The sequence below is a fragment of the Oryzias melastigma genome, linkage group LG8 (genome assembly GCF_002922805.2).
Source record: "Oryzias melastigma strain HK-1 linkage group LG8, ASM292280v2, whole genome shotgun sequence".
Classification (NCBI taxonomy): domain Eukaryota; kingdom Metazoa; phylum Chordata; class Actinopteri; order Beloniformes; family Adrianichthyidae; genus Oryzias; species Oryzias melastigma.
In genome coordinates this window covers 19,222,872-19,244,862 of record NC_050519.1, presented here as the reverse complement: position 1 = coordinate 19,244,862, position 21,991 = coordinate 19,222,872, and the positions used below count along the sequence as shown (strand labels likewise).

General features: G+C 39.9%; 2 protein-coding genes across 4 annotated transcripts; both read right to left on the bottom strand.

The window, feature by feature from the left end:
• Positions 1-117: 117 nt before the first annotated feature.
• Positions 118-12,002, bottom strand: LOC112146572 (transmembrane protein 184B). Of its 2 annotated transcripts, XM_024272467.2 has the most exons (10): positions 11,626-12,002; positions 9,996-10,217; positions 6,163-6,328; positions 4,785-4,875; positions 4,165-4,240; positions 3,965-4,056; positions 3,697-3,866; positions 2,915-3,109; positions 2,665-2,691; positions 118-1,866 (listed from the first exon to the last, which is right to left on the bottom strand). In XM_024272467.2, exons 2-10 carry the CDS (start codon positions 10,215-10,217, stop codon positions 1,637-1,639), a joined length of 1,269 nt encoding a protein of 422 aa, XP_024128235.1. In that variant the 5' UTR covers positions 11,626-12,002; the 3' UTR covers positions 118-1,636. The 2 variants fall into 2 exon arrangements, with proteins under 2 accessions (XP_024128235.1, XP_024128236.1); XM_024272468.2 differs by lacking the exon at positions 2,665-2,691.
• A 129-nt stretch (positions 12,003-12,131) lies between these two features.
• On the bottom strand, positions 12,132-20,452 carry LOC112146573 (casein kinase I). 2 transcript variants are annotated; one of them, XM_024272469.2, is made up of 11 exons: positions 20,210-20,452; positions 17,330-17,420; positions 17,133-17,243; positions 16,801-16,949; positions 15,460-15,688; positions 14,930-15,100; positions 14,604-14,752; positions 14,324-14,519; positions 14,101-14,240; positions 13,814-13,881; positions 12,132-13,731 (listed from the first exon to the last, which is right to left on the bottom strand). In XM_024272469.2, exons 2-10 carry the CDS (start codon positions 17,403-17,405, stop codon positions 13,849-13,851), a joined length of 1,254 nt encoding a protein of 417 aa, XP_024128237.1. In that variant the 5' UTR covers positions 17,406-17,420; positions 20,210-20,452; the 3' UTR covers positions 12,132-13,731; positions 13,814-13,848. The 2 variants fall into 2 exon arrangements, with proteins under 2 accessions (XP_024128237.1, XP_024128238.1); XM_024272470.1 differs by having other exon boundaries at positions 14,101-14,207; positions 20,210-20,443.
• Between the last annotated feature and the right edge of the window lie 1,539 nt (positions 20,453-21,991).

Sequence of the window (21,991 nt, the reverse complement as noted above, 5' to 3'; positions counted from 1 at the left end):
TTCTTAACGATAACGCGCGTGTTCTGTTTTCAATAGTGCTGTATGAAAAAAAGCATTTTTTTCTTCAACTGATCTTTTATTTATTTTGGAACATCAATAAAAATCTATTCAGCATCAAAACACCATATATTTATTTTTAATATACATTTTAAAAAGGATACAGCAAAAAATAAAACAAAACCGGTGCATTTTTAAAATTAAAATATTAAAACACAAAAATATTAAAAACCATACCAAACGATGCCATACCTGGCTTACCTGTGAACAAATCACAGTGCTCTCTTAATGTTATTTACGGCAAATCTTTATTTATGCAGCTGCAGGAGTTGTTTTATATTAAAGCAATTATTTAAATGAGGTTTTGATTATAGAAGCTTGAGCTGGATGTGCTGAAGGTAATAAATTGCTATGCTTTACAAGAACTGATTACGTGTTCATTTATTAATGTTCTCAACCCTGTGACTTTAAGTGAAGCCCCACAGAGACAGCAGATAAGACCTGTGGAGCGACTGACATTTGGAGCACTACAGATACGAGTAAGAAGCTTCAACTGCAAACCAAATGAGATAAATATTCTCAGCATGCTGCTAACTTAATGCCACGTTAAGGAACCTCATCTTTGATACATTCTGTCCTCACAACTCCACTAGTGTTGATCTGCAGCTGCTAACTTAGACAAGTAAGGCAAATTATTTGGATTCTGCCCAAAATATAACTTTTTTTTTTTTTTTTTTTAGTAATGATTGACATCTTTCACAAACACTACAACAATAGTGTTGTTACAAGCAGCACCACCAGAGGCAGGCCTGATCTGAGCAGCACGTAATGCCATTAATGAGGAGATTATAATCCACGGCACATCACAGCAGGGCCGGCTCTGTCGGAAGCGTCGTTTCTTCAGTAATCTGCATGAGTGTATTTATTTGTTAGTCCCTCTGCCCACGCAAAAAAAAAAAAAAAAAAATCTCTGTAGCCCAGCTGTTGCTTCCCTGCTTTCAAATCCAAACATCACAAGAGGCAGACCAGCAACTGCACTATTACACTTATGCTTCACTTAAACATCCAGCCCACAATAATGACAAAATATATGGTATATTTAACATTTATAGAATATTTTCCAGCAAACTAGTGTTAAAATGACATCACTGTGAGATTATAAAACATAATTCAAAAGCTTATAAAGCAATCGGAACTGGACCACAGTGAGATGCTGGCTTCTGCTCCCTCTTTTTGGCAATCAGAGTCAAAAGATGAAGATCAGAGTCAAAGCAAAACTAAAGAATCAAGAAAGCCGCATGTTTCAGTTCAAAATGGCACTTTTTTCCCTCTCTGCCTCATAAGTGACACATTTTCTGCCATACCCTTTTAAAGTGCACGTTTAAGGTGCTAAACACAGGCATGAGTATTTGTTCTGATTCATACTCAGCAAAAACAAACATCACTGCAGTATGACATCAGAACAACACAGCTTTTAACTCTTGAGATTGACCCCCTTGCAGCACACTCCCTCACATGTTGCTGTTGTTTTCGTAACACCATTTCACCTTCCATTTTAAGGCTAAAAAATAAGAATTTGCCTCAACAGGCATAGATTGGGTTTGTAGAAGTAAGATGAGCATCACGATAGTTTCGGGGCTCAGAATTCGTCGTCAGAGCTGAGCAGAAGTGTCTTTTCGTTGTCTCCGCGGGTGCTGAGGTTACTGTGGCTGCGGGACAGGGGCGGCCCCCCACCCCGCTCCAGCGTGGACTGCTGGGTGTACTGCTGATATGCCGGCGAAAAATTGTGGATGGCGTCTTGGACCATGTCACCTGGATTCATGGTTTCTTTCAGGCTGCTGGAGATGCTCTTCATCGGAGCACAGCGCCCTGGAGGGGGAATATTTGTACAACAGAATGAGGAAAACAAGTAAGACGGACAAAAATAAAAAAATAAAAAAAGGTTTGGTTTTCATTTAGTCTTTTCACAAATATTGAAGCACAGCAAAAGTATAAATTTATTAATAGAAAGTAAAGGATAAAATACATTTTAAGTTTTTAACAAAAAAATAACTTTTTTTCTTACTTTTAGATGCTAGTTAGTTGGCAGAAAGGGACATAGGTTTTTCTTTAAATGTAAACAAATTTATAAAAAAGTAAAAATTGTTTAACTTACTTAACTTAATAACACATATCTATTCTTAAAATAAAACATGTTTATAATTGTATCAATTAAATATTTAATGTTTAATTTTCAAATCACATATGTATATATTTTATAGACTAAATTATTATATTCTATTCTTCTTGTACTTTACTTTTCTGACACATACCAAGAAAATGACTCTTTTTCTAAATCAGGAAAAAGAAATTGAAACCAATCTTTTTTTTATTGAACTTTAAGATGTTTGAGTCAGATTGGATGAAAATAGTGATTGTTTATCAGTTCTTGTACTAAGGCTGTGTTCAGTTGGAGAAAGACAACATGAACAACATGGTGCAAAAGTAAATGCAACAGTGAGAAAACCAAAAGCTGAAAAAACTAAAAACAAAAACAAAGAAACATATGAACAAAAAATCTCATCTGTACTCAGTGTGCAGAAGATAACGTTATCTAACAAATGCTACAAACCAACCAAACAGAAGCTTAATGTGTGACAGACAAAACACAGCTGATGTCAGACCTACCGTACTGTCCATAGTTAGAAAATGAGCCTTTGAGAAGAGCGCAGCAAGAAGAAAACGAGGCAAAGAGAGACAAGGAACAAAGAAAGTCAAGTTGACAATGAAGGAAGAAGACAAGAAGGAAGAGAAACTCTTCACAATCGTTAAGTTGAAGCAAAGAAAGGAAGACAGACTCACTAGAGTCTGCTCGTCTGCCCGTTATAGCCTCACATTTCTATTCTTTACTAAACCCCCAAACCTCTTCATTCCTTACCGTACGAGTCCAGCCTTTTATCCATGTAGACCTTGTAAGTGAACGCGTGGCGCAAGGCCACGGCAGCAAAGAACATCTCGATGCAGATGATGAAGTTCTGGTAGCCTGCAGCAACGGTTCCCTCGCCGACTGAGAAGTTTGCCGAGTTGATCTGAGGAATCGCTCCACATTTTTCAAGGATGGCCAGTAGCATTCCTGAACCGGAGAAACAACACCGTGAGGAAAACCAACATTTGCAAGAGCTGAAGAGTTAATATGCCTCCATGTAGAAGATTAAAAAAGTCTACAAGTATCAGAATTGTACCCTAGCATGATACTTCCACCACCGTGTTTGAAGGTAGGAGTGGTTTAACTAAGACGATGTTTAGAGTTGGATTCAATGTTCTGCCCATTATTGTAATTTTCTAGTTTAAAGTGACACTTATTAATACTTCTGGCTGGAAAAATTCATTAAAAATCCCAAAATGCCTCCAAAAAAATCTAAATGAAATAGATAGGTTTATGTCATTCAATTAAATTATTATGCAAGTACTGACAAAAACACATTATTACAAAGCAAAGTCTTGTAAAAATGGGAAAATGTCTGTATTTTTGTATTTATAATCTTTGCAATGTGTAAGATCCACAGTATTCAGGAAGAACAACAAATAAATTAATATAAGCTTAATTAAGAGGGACTTTTATGGGTTTTTTTTATGTGTTGGTTGTTTCATTTGAAAATGCATTAAGTCAAGCTTAGGGTCATGTCATGTCATGAAGGAAAAAAGAAAAAAAATTCGTACCCTGCCAGAAGGAGAGAAAGATGACTGACTTGACCATGAAGAACTTGAGCACAGGATTGTACGGAACCAGCAGCTCACGTGTGGCGAAGTAGAAGAGGAAGAGTGCGTAGAGCGACAGACTGACGGAGATGTTGTAGATTATTGTGACGTACAGGTAGCCACTCGCCACACTGATAGAAACAAGAGACAGAAACATTTTAATCTGATAATCGCACAAAATTGCTCAAAGCAGTGTAAAAAAAAAAAAAAAAAACAAGCTGGAACGTACTTGAAGTCTCCATCTTTGTATTTCCCAAAAGCCTGAAGAATGACGGTAATCATGGCCATCAGGGGCTTCACCACACAGAACTGCAGAGTGGCCTGACGAAGAAAAAGACTAAGGTTATGAAAACGTTCGTCTGAAGCAGCTTGAACATTAGCAATTATTTTAAAAAAGTACACAGCAAAGAAAAGAAGAGAGGTTCATACCTGTTTGCAAAACCTGAGGAAACCGATGGAGTAGGTTTTACCCCACAGACAGCAGGTTCCATACATGCAGCTCGACCTGAAAACAAAGCAGACCTTTCATGTCAAACCCTGGAAAAATGACAAAGTAAAAAAGGTCCAAATTCTTCCCCTACCCCTCCAATTGTAGGGACATTTAAAGGGGTAGGGGTGTCTGGAATATATTTTTTGAAGGGCTAAGTTTCGCCATTGAGGGATGCAGTGCCCATCACCGTGAGGGTGAGTCGTGTCATGCTGTGCCGTGGAGGAAAAGCGTATCTCTGCATGTAGGTGTGCTCGAATGCACAGAGCTTTACATTAAAATTTAAATAATAACTTTTTGTTTCAGCATGATCTTTTTAAAATTATAAAAACAATGTTGTTATGTATGTGGCGAGTGCTGGGAGCTCCGTGCTAACGAAGCTGACCGGCAACTATTGATGATGACATCATCGAGTGGGAGTGACCTCCAAATTTGTAGACACTATTTTTCCATAATTCTCTGGAGGGCTAAATAAAGGGGTATGGAGAAGCCAAAGGAGTAGGGGAAGAATTCGGATTTGGCCAAAAGGATAAAGTGCAAAATATCAACAAAAAATACGTACTCGATGGGTTTCCCTCGGATTTCAGCCATGATGGCGCTCTCTCCTCCCAGATACTCATAACACAGACTCAGGAAGTTGTAGATGACAAAGGCTGCAGAAATAAAAAGATTTAGGAAAAAAAATACAAACGAGATACATCTTCACAAGTATTGTTCTTTTACTTTTGTACCAATAATTTCATTTTTCAGTGAGAAGAGAATAAAATGAGTTCATTTGTAGTTTGGGTTTGTATTTCCAGGCAGATATGAGTCACAAACAGCAGCAGGCCGAGGGAGCGGGATTACAAAAAGTGAGGTTAGAGTTCAGATTTGACGAGGAGTAGTCTGATAATGATGAACCAGGAATGTTATTCAAGATATCACTCCTAACGATCAATGCAAAGATTTTGCGAAAAAAAAGCATTATTCCAAAATGAAAAAAAAAAACAATATTTGAAGTTTGAATTTCCACTGTCTGAATAACACAGTGTTAGCTGTGAAGAATGGTGGAGGTGTGCAACCCTCACCTCATAAACTGTGAAGCAGCAGGTCTGTGCATGGCTGTTTATATTCCTGACCCTCCCATCCCCAAAACGCCAATACAAGTTATAAATAATCCCATGTTTTCTAACTACCATTCAGCTGTGGTGTGACACCTCCAGGGGTCACTTCAGAAAACAGCTTTTCAGTGTTTAAACCAGCCAAACATTAAACATTCAGGTGAGGTAACCTTTAGCAGGCGGCGTTACAGGTGCAGGAGGTGCTCTGGGAGACCTTCATAACACCTCCCACACCACAGGAAACGCTGAAGTCAGCACGCTGCACAAGCTCACACACCTTTTCTTTGTGACTTGCTAAACAACATTAAAGACTAATTTAACATTTGATCACATGAATTCTTAAGAAAAAAAAATTATTTAAACCATAGAAAGGTTAAAAAAAAAGCTAAAAACTAAGTTCATGTCTTTGTCTAATATACAGCAAAATAACAAATAAATTCATAACATTATGAACTCATAATCCTAGTCAACAGCTGGATTATGTACTAACAAGTACTTTGTACAATTATTTTATTCTGAAACACTTAAATACTTCTGGGAAGGAAAGACACATTTCAGTTTTTTTACAAATCTGTTCAAAGCGAGATGCTTCCTCCAGAATTTGCTCATTTTCTCACTGTTGCTAGGAAACTGGGTTCCCCTCCTCTGCATTCCCAGCAGGCCACAGTAGCGCGGGAACAAAGATGGCAACCTTGGTAAATGAAGACACTACAAAGGCCATCTGACAGCTGCTGGAGTATCACAATACGCCCTGACTCACGTCCTTATTCTTAGCAGGAGTCAAAACACTCACGGATGACCGCGCTGGAGGATGACAGCAGCGCTCCCTGGACCACTTACCCTCGTAGCAGTCTCTGACTGTGTCAAAGTACACGTAATACTCCTCGTTGGTGAAGAACAGGAGGCTGAGCCACGAGTCGAAGGTGTAGATGGGGACGATGAAAAGGACCCGGACTATGTGTCTCTGCTCATTTGGAGAGCTGTAGTAACGCAGGTGCATGTAGATCTAAAAGGAAGGAAAAAAAGTAAATTACAAGCAGAAAACCTTCACTATATTACCAAAAGTATTGGCTCATCCATCCAAATCATCAGAATAAGATGTTCTAATCACTTTGGCCGGTCAACAAGTGTATACAAAGAAGCAGGAGAACAGTACATTTTAGACTGCATTGAGCCGAGTGTGAAATTTGGTGGAGGAGGAATGATGGTGTGGGCTTGTTTTTCAGGAGTTTGGCTCTTAGTTCCAGTGAAAGGAACTTTGAATGCTTCAAGATACCAAAACCTTTTGGACAATTCCATATTCCCACCCTTCCTTTTCAATATGACTGTGTATCAGTGCACAAAGCAAGGTCCATAAACACATGGAGGACAGAGTCTGGTGTGGATGAACTTGCACAGAGCCCTGACCTGAACCCCATAGAACACCTTTGGGATGAATTAGATCATAGACTGAGAGCCAGGGTGTCTCCACCATCATCAGTGTGTGACCTGACCAATGCGCTTTTGGAAGAATGGTCATGAATTCCTATAAACACACTCCCTAACCTTGTGGACAGCCTTCCTAGAAGTGAAGCTTAAGAGCTGCAAAAAGTGGAGCAACATTATATTGAACTCTATGTGTTAGGAATGGGATGGCACTCCAGTTTATATGTGAGTCAAGGCAAAAGCTTTTGGTAGTGTAGTTTTGATCAACTATTAGAGAGTTTATGCTTTTATTCTATTTAAATGTGCAGAAAATAACATTTAATATAAATTTGGGAACTCTTCTTTTAGTAAAACTGCAGATTTGTCTCTATATGTGTCACGCATGAGTAACTACGGTGCAGAAACCAGAACACTACTTTGTGAAACCTGAATCTGTGCATAGAGTATACATTTGCCAAAGTCAGACACTGGAGCAGCGTGAGCCTGCAGGGCGTGTGCACCAACATGTGGGGGCTGATTTTGGAAACTGATACGCCGCTTTCATCACTCCCATTCAACACGAGCAGACGGTTGGAGGAGCAGGCCCCCCTCTTCCACTTACACAATGCCCACACCTATCACCTTTCCTGGCCTGTAAACAGAGCTCGGGTAGAATAGCAAACAGTGGGTGACAGCACATGAAACAAGCCAGTGCAGTGGCGGACATTGTTGCTAGGTGACCGTCGGCTGTACGTCCGCACAAACACACAAAGGCAAACACACACACACCCCTCCTGCTCATTGATTACTTGATGGATGAGCTTGCAGCACCTGTTACCTTAAAAAGACGGGGCTATTCTCTGACCCTGTAAGTGATGAGCTTCTGTAAACAATGGAACCCAAATCCCCCCTCAAGCTACAACAGATCTCCCACACACAGAGGACAAGATAAATACTTCTTCATACTAGAGGGACCATAAACTGAACTTGTTCACAGAATTATGAATCATAAAACATCTATTTGTCACTCTGAGGTTTTCCATCCCACACTCGCTTGTCCACCAGCAGGTAAGAATCAGCTCATCCAAACTGGCTCCTACTCGTCAGCCGTCACGTTGACTGAGGGTGGAGCTCCCACACTCCAGCACGTCCCTCCACGACTCCTTTATCCCCTTCTCTGAGCTTTTTAGCAAACAGACTCAACACTAAAAGAAATACATACTGCTCTGATCAACAGAGCTCATGGGGACAAAAAGTGTTGAATGTTTTAAAAGATGAAGCATAAAATAGTTATTATATAAGAAAATGTAGGACATGAAGCTCTTGTTTCATGCTCTAGCATAAGTCTTTCCCCACACCAGATGATATTGATATTTAGCAACAGATTATGAAAGCAGACACTGTCGTTGTGCACTACATAACCAACACTGTCCCTTTGGTTGAGCCATCCCACAAAACAACAACAAATGAGACTTGCTTTGAATCTGAAGTTTTACATCAAAAGCTACTTTCATTTGCAAGATTTGATATGGATTTGTAAAACGGATTGATTTAATTACTGTGTAAAATGCTTAGTAAGCATTCACACTACAGTGATTCTTCTGCTCCTTTCCATATGTTGTTCAGCACGTAAAAACTCAACCACACTTTCTGCGACTTAAGCAATCTTGGTATCAAAACATTCAGCTTGTTCAGAACATTACTGCTTGTAATTTTGGTATTCATAAACTTAATATTTTTTTTCAATATTGAGCAAAGTATGTCCCATGGGACATGAATGAGAAAGTCTTCAAATTTCAAAGTTTTAAGTAAATTAGCAAGAAGCTTTTTAAATATATTCATGGGCTATGTTTTAATCTTTTATAGGATGTTTTTTTTTAAAATTGGAGTTCAGTTAATATTTTAGCAACGTGCTAACGTTTTTGGTTTATTTGTTATCTACTGGGGTTTTTAGGCTAATTTAGAGTTTAGCTACTATTTTAGCAAGAGGCTAACGTTTTTGACTAATTTAGTTTACTGAAGAACCTTAGGCTATTTTGGAGTTTAGCTAGTATTTTAGCAATGTGTGCTAATGCTTTTGGCTAACTTTTTATCTACTGAGTTTTTTATGTTAATTTGGAGTCCAGCTTCTATTTTAGTAACAGGCTAATGTTTTTGAAGTTTACCAAGGAATTTTAGGATTTTAATTTTAAGAGTTTAACTAGTATTTAATCAATGAGTTGGCTTTTTTGGCTAATTTGACATCTACTAAGGTTTCTTTTTAGCTAATTTGGAGTTTAGCTCATATTTAAGCAACACACTAAATATATTTTGCAAAATTGGCAAGTATTAGGGATTTTTAAGCAATTTTACTACACATTTTTCAGAAATTTAGGCCAACTTCAGCGCTCTTTAATAGATCTTTGACAAAATTTCCAGTCTTTTAGCAAATTTAACATTTAGCAAATAGTATTTGCATTTTCAGCAAATAACTTCAGCATCTTCAGCGACTACTTTCAGCAAAAATCATTCACACTAGCATTATCGCAGGTAATGCTACTTTTCAAGTTTGCATTACCTGAACACTAAACTTGGAAAGTTTAGTGTTTAGCTTCTATTTTAACAACAGGCTAATGTTTTTGAGGAATTTTAGGCTATTTTGGAGTTTAGCTAATATTTAACCAACAGCTAGCCTTTTTGGTTAATTTGGCATCTACTAGTATTTTTGGGCTTATATGGAGATTTGATCATATCTAAGCAACACACTAATTTTTTTTTTTTAATTAGCATGTATTAGGGAAGAAATTTAACAAGATTTTTTTCAGAAATTGTGGTAAACTTCAGCCCTCTTTCATTGTTTTTAAACCATGTTTCCAGTATTTTAGCAAATTTAACATTTTGCAAATAGCTTTTACATTTTCAGCAAATCCCTTCAGCAATTAAAGTAGATTGCATCACCATTTTCAGCAAGAAGCTTCAGCACCTTCTGCGACTAGTTTCAGCAAAAAGCATTCACACTAGCATTATCACAAGTAATGCTACTTTTTTAGTTTTTATAAAATGCATTAAGGGAAACTCCTTTGCTGTGCTGTCTGTGAGAAAGGCAATAACTATTTTACTAATGCAAATTGTACTTTTGTTTAATTTAATTCAAATTAGGTAGAAAAGTTCTTTAATGATCAGGAATGGAAATGCATTAAATTAATAAGTATATGATTTGAAATAAATCTGGTTCTGATATCATAAGTAAAATAAAGAAAACCACTGGACTTCACATTTGCTCCTCTCACCTGATGACATGTGATCAACAGTGCTGTCCAAACAAAAAACCCTGATATGGTCTGCGCAGTGGAGGTCATCAGGAAAAAAGGCTCTTCCGGTGTGACCAGGGGGGTTTCGGGAACCATAGATGCATTGGAAACCTGTGGGGCCGCGGAGGCTGGGAGGCCGTTGGGGGAGCCATTCCCCAAATCCTCAGAGAGGCGCTTCTCTCGCCACCAAAGCTGACTCATCTGCAGGAAGTAAGCAGGAGTTCATAAACATCTGCACTTCATTTGAGACCAAGAACAATTCAACCAGAACATTTGATGTAAGAAGGATCTGCATCAAACTTTCTGTTTAGGGTTATGAAGCCAGAATAAATCACTGCACCTCCACAGATCTGCAATGACCTAAATCTCAAACCAAAATCTGCTGATGCTGGAATGAAAATAGAGGGGATAAAAGCAAACAAACAAAAAGTAGGACAGCGCTCAAATCCAAAGGAGATTGTGCAGATATGACATATGAGCAAATTGGAGTTAAAAATGTGAAAACGGGGGGAAAGGTGCAAACAAGACTGTGATCTGTATGCAGAAGCATAAAGCAGCGACATCACACAATAACACAGACTCAACCTTTAGGCTTCTGACATGAAACTAAAGCAGTAAATGCACAAATTCACAAGTGAGAGAGTATAAAAGCTGCTTTCACTGGAACAGCGGACACAGAAGTGATGCATGTCACACAGGAAGTGTATTTAAAAAAAAACAAAAACAGAGGATTAATCGTATTTAACACATTCAAGGTACCTTCACCATCGAACTGCGCCCCAGGGTAATATCATCTGTCACATCAACAATTACGTCAGGAACTTCAGTGTGGTTTCCAGGAAGGACAATAATGCAATCATCCACAAAGAAAGATCATTTAACAGCGGTTCGCTCTTCCTTGTGAAACAACAAAGTACGGGGTGAAGAGGATTGTTGTCGCTGATGACTCATGCTCCTTAACCTTTATCAGTACGCAGAATCCAGGGATTCAAGTTGCACACCAGACCAGATCTGACTGTTCAAATAATGAAACAGTGGGAGAGTAACTGATAACTGCACGAGCATCAGCAAAAACCAAGATGATGCAGAAAAAAACCTGAGAAAAAAAGGTTCATATCACTAATGATTGTTTGCCACTTAGAAATAAGACAGAACATCCGGCAACATCTGAAAGGCCACCGTGAGAGGAGAGGACTGTGGTCATCACAAACACTAGATTAACCCAACAATAACAAACAAGAGATACAGGAAGCTGGGTAATCTTGCTGACTGCATCCCTGGAGATATTTCAAATGCTGTGACATCAGTGGACTCAGCTTAAATCTTCCTCTGGAACAAACAGCAATCACCTAAAAGCAATCATTAAGGAGCGTGGCTGCAGTATCTCATCAGTAAGAACTTGAGCAGGAATGGGCTTATTCCACCTTTTAACCAACATAATTCACTCTTACTAACAGCAAAATGTTATAATAAACAGGAAAAATGTGAAAGAAAAAATGCGAGTGGATTTACATGACGCTTTTTGTGTCGCGTTAAAAGCAAGAAGAAATTTGGAAAAAATGGTAGCGGCAGATTTAGAGCTGAATCTCATTTTTTCCGTTGTGCTTACCTCTTGTTCGGTTCTTTCAGTCCAGACATTAATTTAGTCAAAACGACAGCATCCAGCCACGTATCGAATCACCGCATTTTCGTTTGACGCCCCCGGAAACTTGGCCCCTTTGAAGTGTGAGCAGCCGAGCCTTCGCTACGGAGCGCTGCTGCTGCTAGCTAGCCTGTTAGCAACCCTTGCTAACCGAACAATTTACTTATTTTCTCCAATTAGCTAATAAAAAAGAAAAACATTTATTGCTAACAAGTTCAAAATACGATAATAAAGTCGCATTTAAGGTGGTATAATCGAGCTATTTCTACCCTAAAGCTGCTGTGCCGCGGACCGTTATGTCCCACATCACCGGCAGTATGTCAACACCAGCCGCTAGCAGTAACAGCTAGTGCGCATGCGTGCTGATGCTTAAACTCCACCTCACCGTTTTTCGATTAAAAAAAAAAAAAAAAAGACTTTCAGATGCAGAAAGGCAATGTAGAGCAACCGATTAAAAACACTTCAGGCCAAAATGTCGGCAACGTTTTTTATTACTTCATAAAATATACACAAATACTGTAAGTAAAGTGTTAAAGAACTGTACAGGATATCAGTACACAATACACAAAGTGAAACCCCCTTTGCTTCTTCTCCTTGAACGTCACCCCCCACCCCAAATCTACAGTCACAATGCCACTGGGTCATGATGGCCTGTACAAAGGTAATTACACACATTACACTGTTATATACACAATCATCCCTGCAATTGCATTTTTCAGTCACATCTTGTTTTCAAATGACATCATCAAGGTTGTTGAGAAGTTAAAATCCAAAAAACACAAAACTTCAGACATATTTTTTGCTGGAGGAATAATTAAAAAATCTCAAGTACTGAAGTATGTTAGAGGGCGAGCCCTGATAAAAGCACACAAAAAAGAGCAAAAGCTAAAAAAATGTAAATAAAAAGATGTACAAAAAATTGCATAAATATTACAAATTAAAGAGAATATGTCAAAGTAACTTTATTGTTCTCTGCAGGGATTCAGTCACTCACGCACAAAGGAACTGTTGAATGACCCAGCTGGCACCGCAACAGACAGCCGTCTTTAAGTGTAAGTCTTCCTTCCAAGTCCCAACCCTAGATCATTAGTATGCATTTTTCTACTTTACACCTTTACAACAATTAACCACATTTGGCTTTACAGTGAAATAATAAAAAACATATTTACAGTGGAGTAAACAAAGGGGAAAAAAATGTAAATAAAATGATGCCCCTGACCCCCCTAACAGGGCTTCTTCCTCCCCTATAGCATCCAATAACAAAAGAAAAAAAAAACATTAGGTACTACTGTAAAAAGTGTAGCCAAAAACTATGGTTTCTGGTCTGTTATCAGAATTTTTGAGTTTTCCTCAAGTTTGGGAGTGTGTCTTTAAAATGTCAACTCTCCCTAAAATAATATTTAAAAAAAATCCAAAGAGGCCACAAAAAGGGGTGCCGAGATGCTTAACTATTGAGAGGATATCATCACAAAAATGAATGAGGGGGGGAAAACAGCAGGAAACATTACAACAGTTAAAACGTGACTTACTCAAACCTTTCAAAGTTGCCTTTCTAGTAGCTCGCTTTCCTCTCACCTTCATCTCTCCATCTCAACTAAATGCTCATTTTAGCTGGCGTTTCTTAAAAGCAATTAAAAATATTAACTTATTTTGGGGAAATGAAGAGGACTTGTGAGAGAAGTCATCTTTGCTGCATTGAACTAAAGTGAAAAAAAAAAAAAAAAAAAAAGAACAGGCATTTTCCTGATACCTTTATGCTCTTTTGCTGCCACCTTTACTTCACATTTGTCAGTGTTTTTGGGAATGTTTTTGTGAATGGGATAAAGGAGTGGGAAAGATCCGGTAAAGGTGTTGCCCCGACTCAGTACTGTGATTTTCGTGATCCAGGATTCAGGACGCAAAAGTCCAAGTAAAAATGCAGGTTTGAATCGGTGAAAAATTTAATATCTCATTCCAAAATAATCAACATCAACAACCAGCTTTTTCACTGAACAAGTTAAAAGAATGGAGCATGGAGGGCGGCGAAAAAACAGGAAAAAAAAAAAAAAAGACAGGCAAAAACTCCTTGCAGCCCTGCAACAACAGAGATCATCGTTAGAGAAGGTTTCTACTGTCTGGGTCACTGGTTACATTTACTTTTCATGCCAACACTCACCTGTTGCTTTCATGTGCGTGCAGAGCTGAAAATGATCACTTCCCCATGTGCTCAAATGGCACGCTGACCTGCAAAACACACCACGTAAGAGACTCAAAAACACTTCATTGATATAAGGAAGTCATTTTGTGCATATTTGAACAGCAAGAAACTCTACTATACACAGATCTACATTAATAAATATTAAAACTAGCAAAAAAAGTTTTTTTTCCCGTGTTTGCACATTAAAAAAATTATATATTTTTGTTGCTTGGAAGCTAAATGATTTTCCACTTCGGGATCCTCACCTGTGACGTGGAAATTCTTGACTGGTCGTGCCGGGCTGTGAGGTCCGAGGACGACACGTTGGCGGGGGCTCCGCGGTGTAACCGCATGCTCACTTTCCTCTCTCGCTCTGCACGAGAAATTGCACGAGGTGACGTATTACCTATAATTAAGCAAAGATCAGCCCATATGGACACTATTCTGAGATCAGCCGCGGGCTTGAAGGGAAGCTAGCTGAGCACTCACCGGACTGCTGGACCCGTGAGGCGGGGTTAGAGATGGCTTGTTCTGGCCCGTTCCTGACTCGGTTGGGAGCTCCAGAGGTGGGCCCTGGAGGTAACCCGCGAGAGGCTGCACCCCTGGGGGCTCCGCCTATCCGATCCTCCCTCTCGTCTCCTGTCCTCCTCTCGCGATCTCCCTCCTCAGTTGTCCGACTGGCACCCTGACAAACATATTGATAAGTTAAAGCCAAGTACAAAGCAGGAAATTATGCAGACAGATTTAGGTATAATTACTGCAAACGTACAAATTTGAGCATGTTCCAGTCAAAGACGTAGTCGTAAGAGAAACCCTGTCTGTGGAAAAGGTTCCTGAATAGCTGGCGTAGGTAGGAGTAGTCGGGTTTGTCATCAAAGCGGAGTGAACGGCAGAAGTTCAGGTACGTGGAGAACTCGGCTAAAAGACAAAAACAAAAGAAAATGACCAATTAAAACAAGGTATAACGGAAAAGGTTTATTTGATTATTCTGCTATTGAGGAGCATTAGTGACCCTGCACTGAGTCACAAAGACAGTAGGGATTATTTTTGGAACCACTTTTTTTTTCTCCGTACACAGACATTCCTAACACTTACATGGGTATCCTTTGCAGAGAACTTCGATGGGCGTGGACATTTTCTTCTCGCTGATCCGCTCATACTTCTGTCTCTTGGTTGCAGCCTTGAGGCCCTGCCAGGGGAGGGACCCCAGGTTGAAATACATGAGGACATATCCCAGAGACTCCAAATCGTCACGCCTGGACTGCTCTGCAGACACAAAACATGAAACACGGTTGAACTGACTGCATGTGCTTTTAATCACGGAGAGTTAAGTCAAACAGAAAATAATCCCATCATCTTTGAAGGCCGACTTTGTACATTAAGGTCTAAAAAAAATGAGAAAGTCCTATTAAAGTTAAGTTAGACATGACAGAGTGGCAGGGAGAAAATGTTGAAGTGTGCATGAAAGAGTATGGAATACCATTAGGATGTTTTTATTTGAAAAGTAAAAATCATGAACTTGACTGCAGAGTTTTGACTCTACATTCCAGTTTACTCAGACTTACATGGATGCATGACTATATATTCAATGTTTTGCCCCCCCCCCGGAGAGTTTTAAACCTTACCAATTCCGAGATGTGTGTTGATGGATGCATAACGCGCCGTTCCCGTCAGGTTCTTGTTCTCCCTGTAGGGGATGTGCTGGTGTGTGCGAGCGTCCCGGTACTTTTTAGCCAGGCCGAAGTCGATGATGTACACCAAGTTGCCCTTCTTGCCGAGTCCCATCAGGAAGTTGTCCGGCTTAACGTCTCGATGTATGAAGTTCTTGGAGTGGATGTACTCGATGCGACTGATCTGGAATAGAGGAAGACTGAAATGTCATCTGTCGCTTCCATAGATATTATAGTCTTTCACTGTCAGAATGGATTGAAAGCGGTCAATACATCGATGACTCAGGCAAAGTGGGACACGACAGGACAGAGAGGACAACAGGACCTATGGAAAAAAGAGGCACAGGAAGGCCTTCAATGGGCTGAACAGAGGGAGGCAAACGCCTATTTTTAGAGGACTGACAAAGCAGCTGTTGTTAGAACAAAAGGTGAGTTATCCATGAAAATAAATATAGGTCAGAAGTGGTCAAATCCAGGTCTACCCAACCCTGCTTTTAAAAGCTACTCCCTGACTTGTTTTGCATCCATCTCTGCCCTGCCAGGATTAAAACAAGTTCAATTTACAATCCTTTTAAGGCCACTTAGAACTGCATTTAATGCCCATTTCACAAGGTGCAGCGAGCCTCAAACATGTCCCGATTCACCGGGGACTGGAGAATGAACTTTTCTGCAAACGGAGCATAAAATTTGAAACTTCTAAATGCTGCTTGTGAGATGTTAGCTCCCCTGACAGTGTTCTGGGATTATGATCCCCCAGGGGCTTCAAAACTCACCCTAATTGGTTCCTGCCTTCAATAAAAAAAACTTGAGGTGGAATCATCATTACTAGAATGTTAGCATATAGTTCAGCTTACTAGTTTAAAACAGTAATATTTAAGCGATACAATGCTTTATTAAACACAATCTTAAGAACTTTTAAAAGGTATCATTTGTAGATTTGTAAACTGCAGACTTTTTAAGACTCTGCAGGAACGCTGGCTACTTACTGCTGATTATCTAGAGCAGGTGATTCTAGATTAGGATGGACTGTACACACCGGATCCCGGTAATCAGCAGCATGTAGGACAGGTGTAGCTGGAAAATAAACAACCCTGCTCTGATACAAGACCTGCCAACAAAGCAACTGTGGATCCAGAAGAACAGATAAGGCCAGGGGGTTCTTTCAGACCAGAGTAATCTAGTGGCTATGATTTAGATTGCTTTGGTCCCACTTTTATGTGGACTAAACCACCTTAGCAGCTGTACAGTTTTTAAATGAACATGAAAAATTTCCACAAAAAAAAGTTGACATCCTACCATCTGGTCTGCTAAAAGCAGGACTGTCTTTAGGCTGAACTTCCGAGAGCAAAAGTTGAACAGATCCTCCAGACTGGGGCCAAGCAGCTCCATAACCATCACATTGTAGTCGCCCTCTGCACCACACCACTTTATTGATGGGATACCCACTAAAGGAGAAACAGAAAGTTACCGTAACCAAATTACATAGTTTCCCACACAGCTCCCACTCCCAAATAATAAATTAAAGAAAGAGTTAATATACATCGCATGCTGATGACCAACATGTATTATCTTTGATTAGCCTACCTACAACAATAACATGTAAGTGCATCAAGGACACTCTTGCTCACCTCCTCCCTGCATCATCTTGTAAAACTTGCTTTCGATGTGCAGCTGTGGATGTTTAGTCTTCACGCATTCCAACTTAATGGCAACTTCCTCACCTGTGGCAATGTTGGCACCTGAGGAACAGCATGCAGAAGCTCAGAACAAGAATTTCCACTAACGCATCAACATTATAAACCACAGCAGTAGTTACTGCACTTACCAAGGTAAATGTCTCCAAAAGAACCGCTCCCTATCTTCCGCCCCAGCCTGTATTTGTTCCCCACTCTCAGCTCCATGGTTGCAAGGTGTTACTGTCATCAAAAGACGATGTATATTTGATCAAAACAAGGAAGAAACCTTCATATTAGTTTAGTTTCACATAAAACAATCTGATTTTCGAGGGTAATAAAAAGACAGAATAAAAGTAGAAGTTCTCAGTTGTTCAAAGAGGCCCAAAAAGGAGAGTTTCTTCCCATGATCTGTATCAATACCAGACACATGCTTCTGAGAAGTCAGCCTGAGCACCACTAACTGATCAGCAAATAGCTGTCCGCTCTCCAGAAATACAAGATGAGATTTGTAGGGTAGCTTGGCGTGGAAGGGTGGGGGTTGCTGTGAGCTAAACAAGCAGGCAAGGGAGGAGTAAGACAGAGAAATGAGGGCAACGTGCAAATGGCCGTTTCTACTTGGATGAGGAGTGAACCATGGACAAATGCTGCAAGAGCAACACCACTTGGCACACACAAAAATGAAATACAGTTTTTTTTTCCTTTTCCTTTTTTTTTTTGAGCTGAGCTGCACGTGATGCTGGAGCATGATCATCATTTATTTAGCACGCTCCACCACGCCACATTGAGCAGCCACTGCAAGAGCAAGGCTAAGCTCTCTGCTGCTTTGTGCTGGCACTGCCACAGAATGGAAAGCATGAGCACAAACAGAACGGTGGCGGGCTCCATCCATGGCAAGGCCCAGACACACACACATGCACAATTGTGTGCAATGAACTTTCAGAGAAACAAAAAAAGCTGCAGACAATGCACTGATGCAGAGTCGCATTTCTAAGAAACATTGTCAAATATAATTCAGTGAGGCTACGACGAAAACAACAGGGTCTTCTTTAAGGCATAATGAAACCCAGTAGCTCTTAACTAACAAGTACTAGCAAGATAAGTACGACTGAAGCATGTACTCTACAAGCTTCTTGGTTTCCCTTTAAAAAAAAAAAAAAAGAAAAAAAGACCTCAACCAACATCCTCTTATGGGTACAAATGTTTTACCAGATCTCAGAATGAGACTCTCACAACAACTAAAGGAACCACACATCAGTTTGATCATCTCCCACCAAGAATCTGCTGGTGACTTAAATATTAGCTCATAGCGGACTGCTTAATTATAAGCAGTGAGAAAAAGAAAAAAAACAGGACTGACTTTTTTTTTTAACTAACCTTTTTGTGATTGCTTTTAAAGTTCTACTCCGATCATAATCCATTTCTCAAGCATTCCCAGAGCTCTCTTAGTTACAATTATGCCATTTTTAGTCAACTTTTTTAAAAAAAGTGTCGTTTCCTAAGACATAGTTTCTGTAGTGGCAGGAGTTCATCAGAAATTTGCCTCTAAGTTGTGGGTGGGACTGTTGGCATGTAGAGAGCCTGCCCTCGTTTCCCATCATCCCTTTCTTTACACACTCTATATACACACAGCATATATAGTGAGTAATGTTAGAGCTATCCAGCCATAGAGTTTTGAACCAGATGCCAAGCCCGGATGAAGAAAATGAAGAACAAGCAGATGCATCGGAATGGAGCTTGTGGGTTGTCGTAGCTTCTATGTTACAAGCTTTTTAGCATTTGCTCCTATTCCACAATAATTTGCATTGAAAATGGAATTATAAGATTAATTTCTATATACATGTCCTCCATCATGAGAAAGATTCCACAAGAACATGCTAAAAAACACAATTTACATTCAAGTAGGTCTTAAATGTCAAATTAAAGTCCTAAATCCAGAACGAACTGTGGCCTATAAGGACAGCTTGCTATGTCATGGAGCCAGATGGATCAGGGTTAAGAAAGGGTTAGGGTTGAGAGGGTACCCTAGGTCCTGCAGCCAGCCAAGCACCAGACTTTAGAGGCCAACAAGAACCGCAGAGCTTCTGATTAATGGAACAACACAGAACAACAACATAAAATACTTCTGTGGGATGAAACTCTGCTAGGAGCAACTCCTCGGTTTAAAGTTTCCAAGGTGGCCTGAGTATTGTCAAGCCCTTGGAATTAGCTCGTCACCCTGCACTGGAAAAACAACATGTGCCGTTAGAGTAGTAATCGTCTCCCTGAGAGTGGATTGGTCAAGATGGGACAGAACACATCTGCTGGTCAGGGGGAGACTTAACGGGCAATGTGGAGACATGGTGTCCCAGAACGGGTGGTGGTACATGATGGTCCAAACTTCCACGCAACAAAGTAGTGCGCTCCGTCCCTGAGAACCCGAGACTGTCTGACTATCTTAGGTTACGTGGACGGGAACTGTCCTCTTTGCAAACAGGAAAAAAGAAATGTCAAGAAACCAATTTCGCAATAACAGACAAACGGAGCAAACGTCACGTCACGCACGCCTGTTTCCAAATCACACACACGAATTTAAACCCACATCCTATGCTCGGTTACTCGTAAATATGTAGCTTTGTGACATTTAAAGGAAACACTCGTGCTTTAAATGTTTGAGTGAAAATTAAAATATTGAATAATTAAAAAAAAAAGCATTTAATGGATGCTGCGGAGTGTTTTTTATAGTATGTTGATAGGTAGTAGTCGTCGGACCGCTACGATTAAGCTAGTGCTAATCGAACCGAACACAACAAAAGGCATTATATTTTAATGTCAAATAAAATTAAACGTCAATAAAATATTTTTTCACTACATTTTGTATAATATTTACAACCGCACCCTTATACACAGAGAACTAGCCAGTCCACATAGCCATTCGTACTACTCGCCCCCTCCCCCTACATCCTGTAAGCCGTGAACAGAAGACTGCGATTCGGTCGGCTCGGCTCCCTTTTTCCCCCTTGGTTTCTCCGCTTCCCCGACCCAACACTCACCCGATACCGGGTTCGTCCGACAGCTGATGAAGTGGAGTTTCTGATCCGATGGTTGTCAGTCGGACACAAGCCCGACCAGAGGAGGATGAGAGCGGATTCTGGCAGCTCTCATACCCCAAGCCCTACGCTCAGTCGTCGGTTGCGCTCCCTGTTGATAGTCCCTGAGAAGCTGCGCTCGCACACACGGCCGTTCTGTACTCCAGACTGCCTCCCCCTCTCGTTACTTAACAACGTGCGTGTTGACAACGTCGGTGACGTCACCCCCTCCTCTCCTCACGTCACAGAACCGTGAATTAAAAAAGGAACGGTTCATTATTAAAAAATATCCCAACAAAACATTTATATTATGACACAAATTAAAATTTTATTTATTTTATATTTTACTTTAAAGCTTTCATATATGATGTTATTTAGAAAAAAAGACTTAATTATATTCAAAACCAGCCTATTTTTTTTTTAATATTCCTTTTCAGGCTGGCTTCTCTTAAAAAAGAATACTTTTAAAATTGAAACTAAAATACATGATTAAAATAAATTAAATATATAGAAATAATGAAGTTGCTATATAATTTGTAATGGCTGCCAGAACCATTTTATTTATTTAGATAATAGTTTTCCACAAAGTGCAGGAAAAGGACATTTCTTACTTTTTCGTCATTGTCTAACCAACAAAACAAAAAAACAAAAACAAAAAAAGTTGCAGGTCTGTAATATTCATCTATTCAAGACTGAATGTCACAAATAATACAGGAAATCACTTGTGTAATCATTAAGCATTTGTGTAATGGTGCAGAAAAGAAATATTTATCTTCTACAAACAAGCAAGAATTCTGTTCCTCACAGACCTATAACTTCTTCAGGAAGCTCCTCTGTCCTCCACAGTCACCTGATTTAAAGGCACCCGTTTAAACTATTTAAGACAGCTGTCCACATCCTTAAACAACCTCTCCACCAAGACCAAAGAGCTGTCAAAGGACACCAGGGGTAAGACAGACCTGAACAAGGCTGAGATGAACAAATCTACAATAAAAAAGCAGCTTGATGAGAAAGGATCAACTGTTGAGGCAATTATTGGAAAATGGAAGAAATGCAAGATGACTATCAAGATCCCTTCACCTGGAGCTTCATGAAACATCTCACCTGGTGGGTACAAATGATCTTGAACGGTGAGGAAACCACCCATAACTACATCCTGAAGAGCTCCAAAGGTCCACCTGTTTAAACACATGTTCAGACCCGTCCAAAGTTCTCCAGAGACTATCTGGATGACCCAGAGGAGGACTGAGAGACTGTTATGTGGTCAGATAAGACAAAAATTGAACTCTTTGGTATTAAACCATGTTTGGAGGGAGAAGAATGCTGAATTGTATCCCAGAAACACTATACCCACCGTGAAGCATGGGGGTGGAAACATCATGCTTTGGGACTGTTTTTCTGCAGAGGGAAATGGGCGACTTATCCATATGAAGGACATAATGAATGGGGCAATGAATGGTGTGATAATCTACTTCCATCAGTGAGAGCATTGATGATGAAACATGGCTGGATCTTCAAGCGTGACGATGATCTCAAGAAGGATCACCAAGGCAACAAAGAAATTCAATCTTCTGGAGTGGTCTGAATGTACGTCCAGCAGAGAATCAGTGGAGGGAGTTGAAATTCAATGTTCATCTCTGCATCTAGGAATGGGACAAACCTATGTTTGGTCTGTCGTTGTCAACCAGGGTTAAATTATATAGAATGGAGGTAAACTGAATACTTAGAGAACAAATCAATGCTGCA

Coding starts and splice junctions, on each gene's coding strand:
- LOC112146572 (XM_024272467.2), bottom strand. CDS start 10,217: ATGAGTCAGCTTTGGTGGCGAGAGAAGCGCCTCTCTGAGGATTTGGGG. Junction 4,057..4,164: donor TCCTCAGGTTTTGCAAACAG/GTATGAACCTCT, acceptor TTTCTTCGTCAG/GCCACTCTGCAGTTCTGTGT. Junction 2,692..2,914: donor TAAAAGGCTGGACTCGTACG/GTAAGGAATGAA, acceptor CTCTTCTCAAAG/GCTCATTTTCTAACTATGGA.
- LOC112146573 (XM_024272469.2), bottom strand. CDS start 17,405: ATGGAGCTGAGAGTGGGGAACAAATACAGGCTGGGGCGGAAGATAGGG. Junction 15,689..16,800: donor TGCTTTTAGCAGACCAGATG/GTAGGATGTCAA, acceptor CCTCTATTCCAG/ATCAGTCGCATCGAGTACAT. Junction 14,520..14,603: donor ACTGGAACATGCTCAAATTT/GTACGTTTGCAG, acceptor TATGTTTGTCAG/GGTGCCAGTCGGACAACTGA.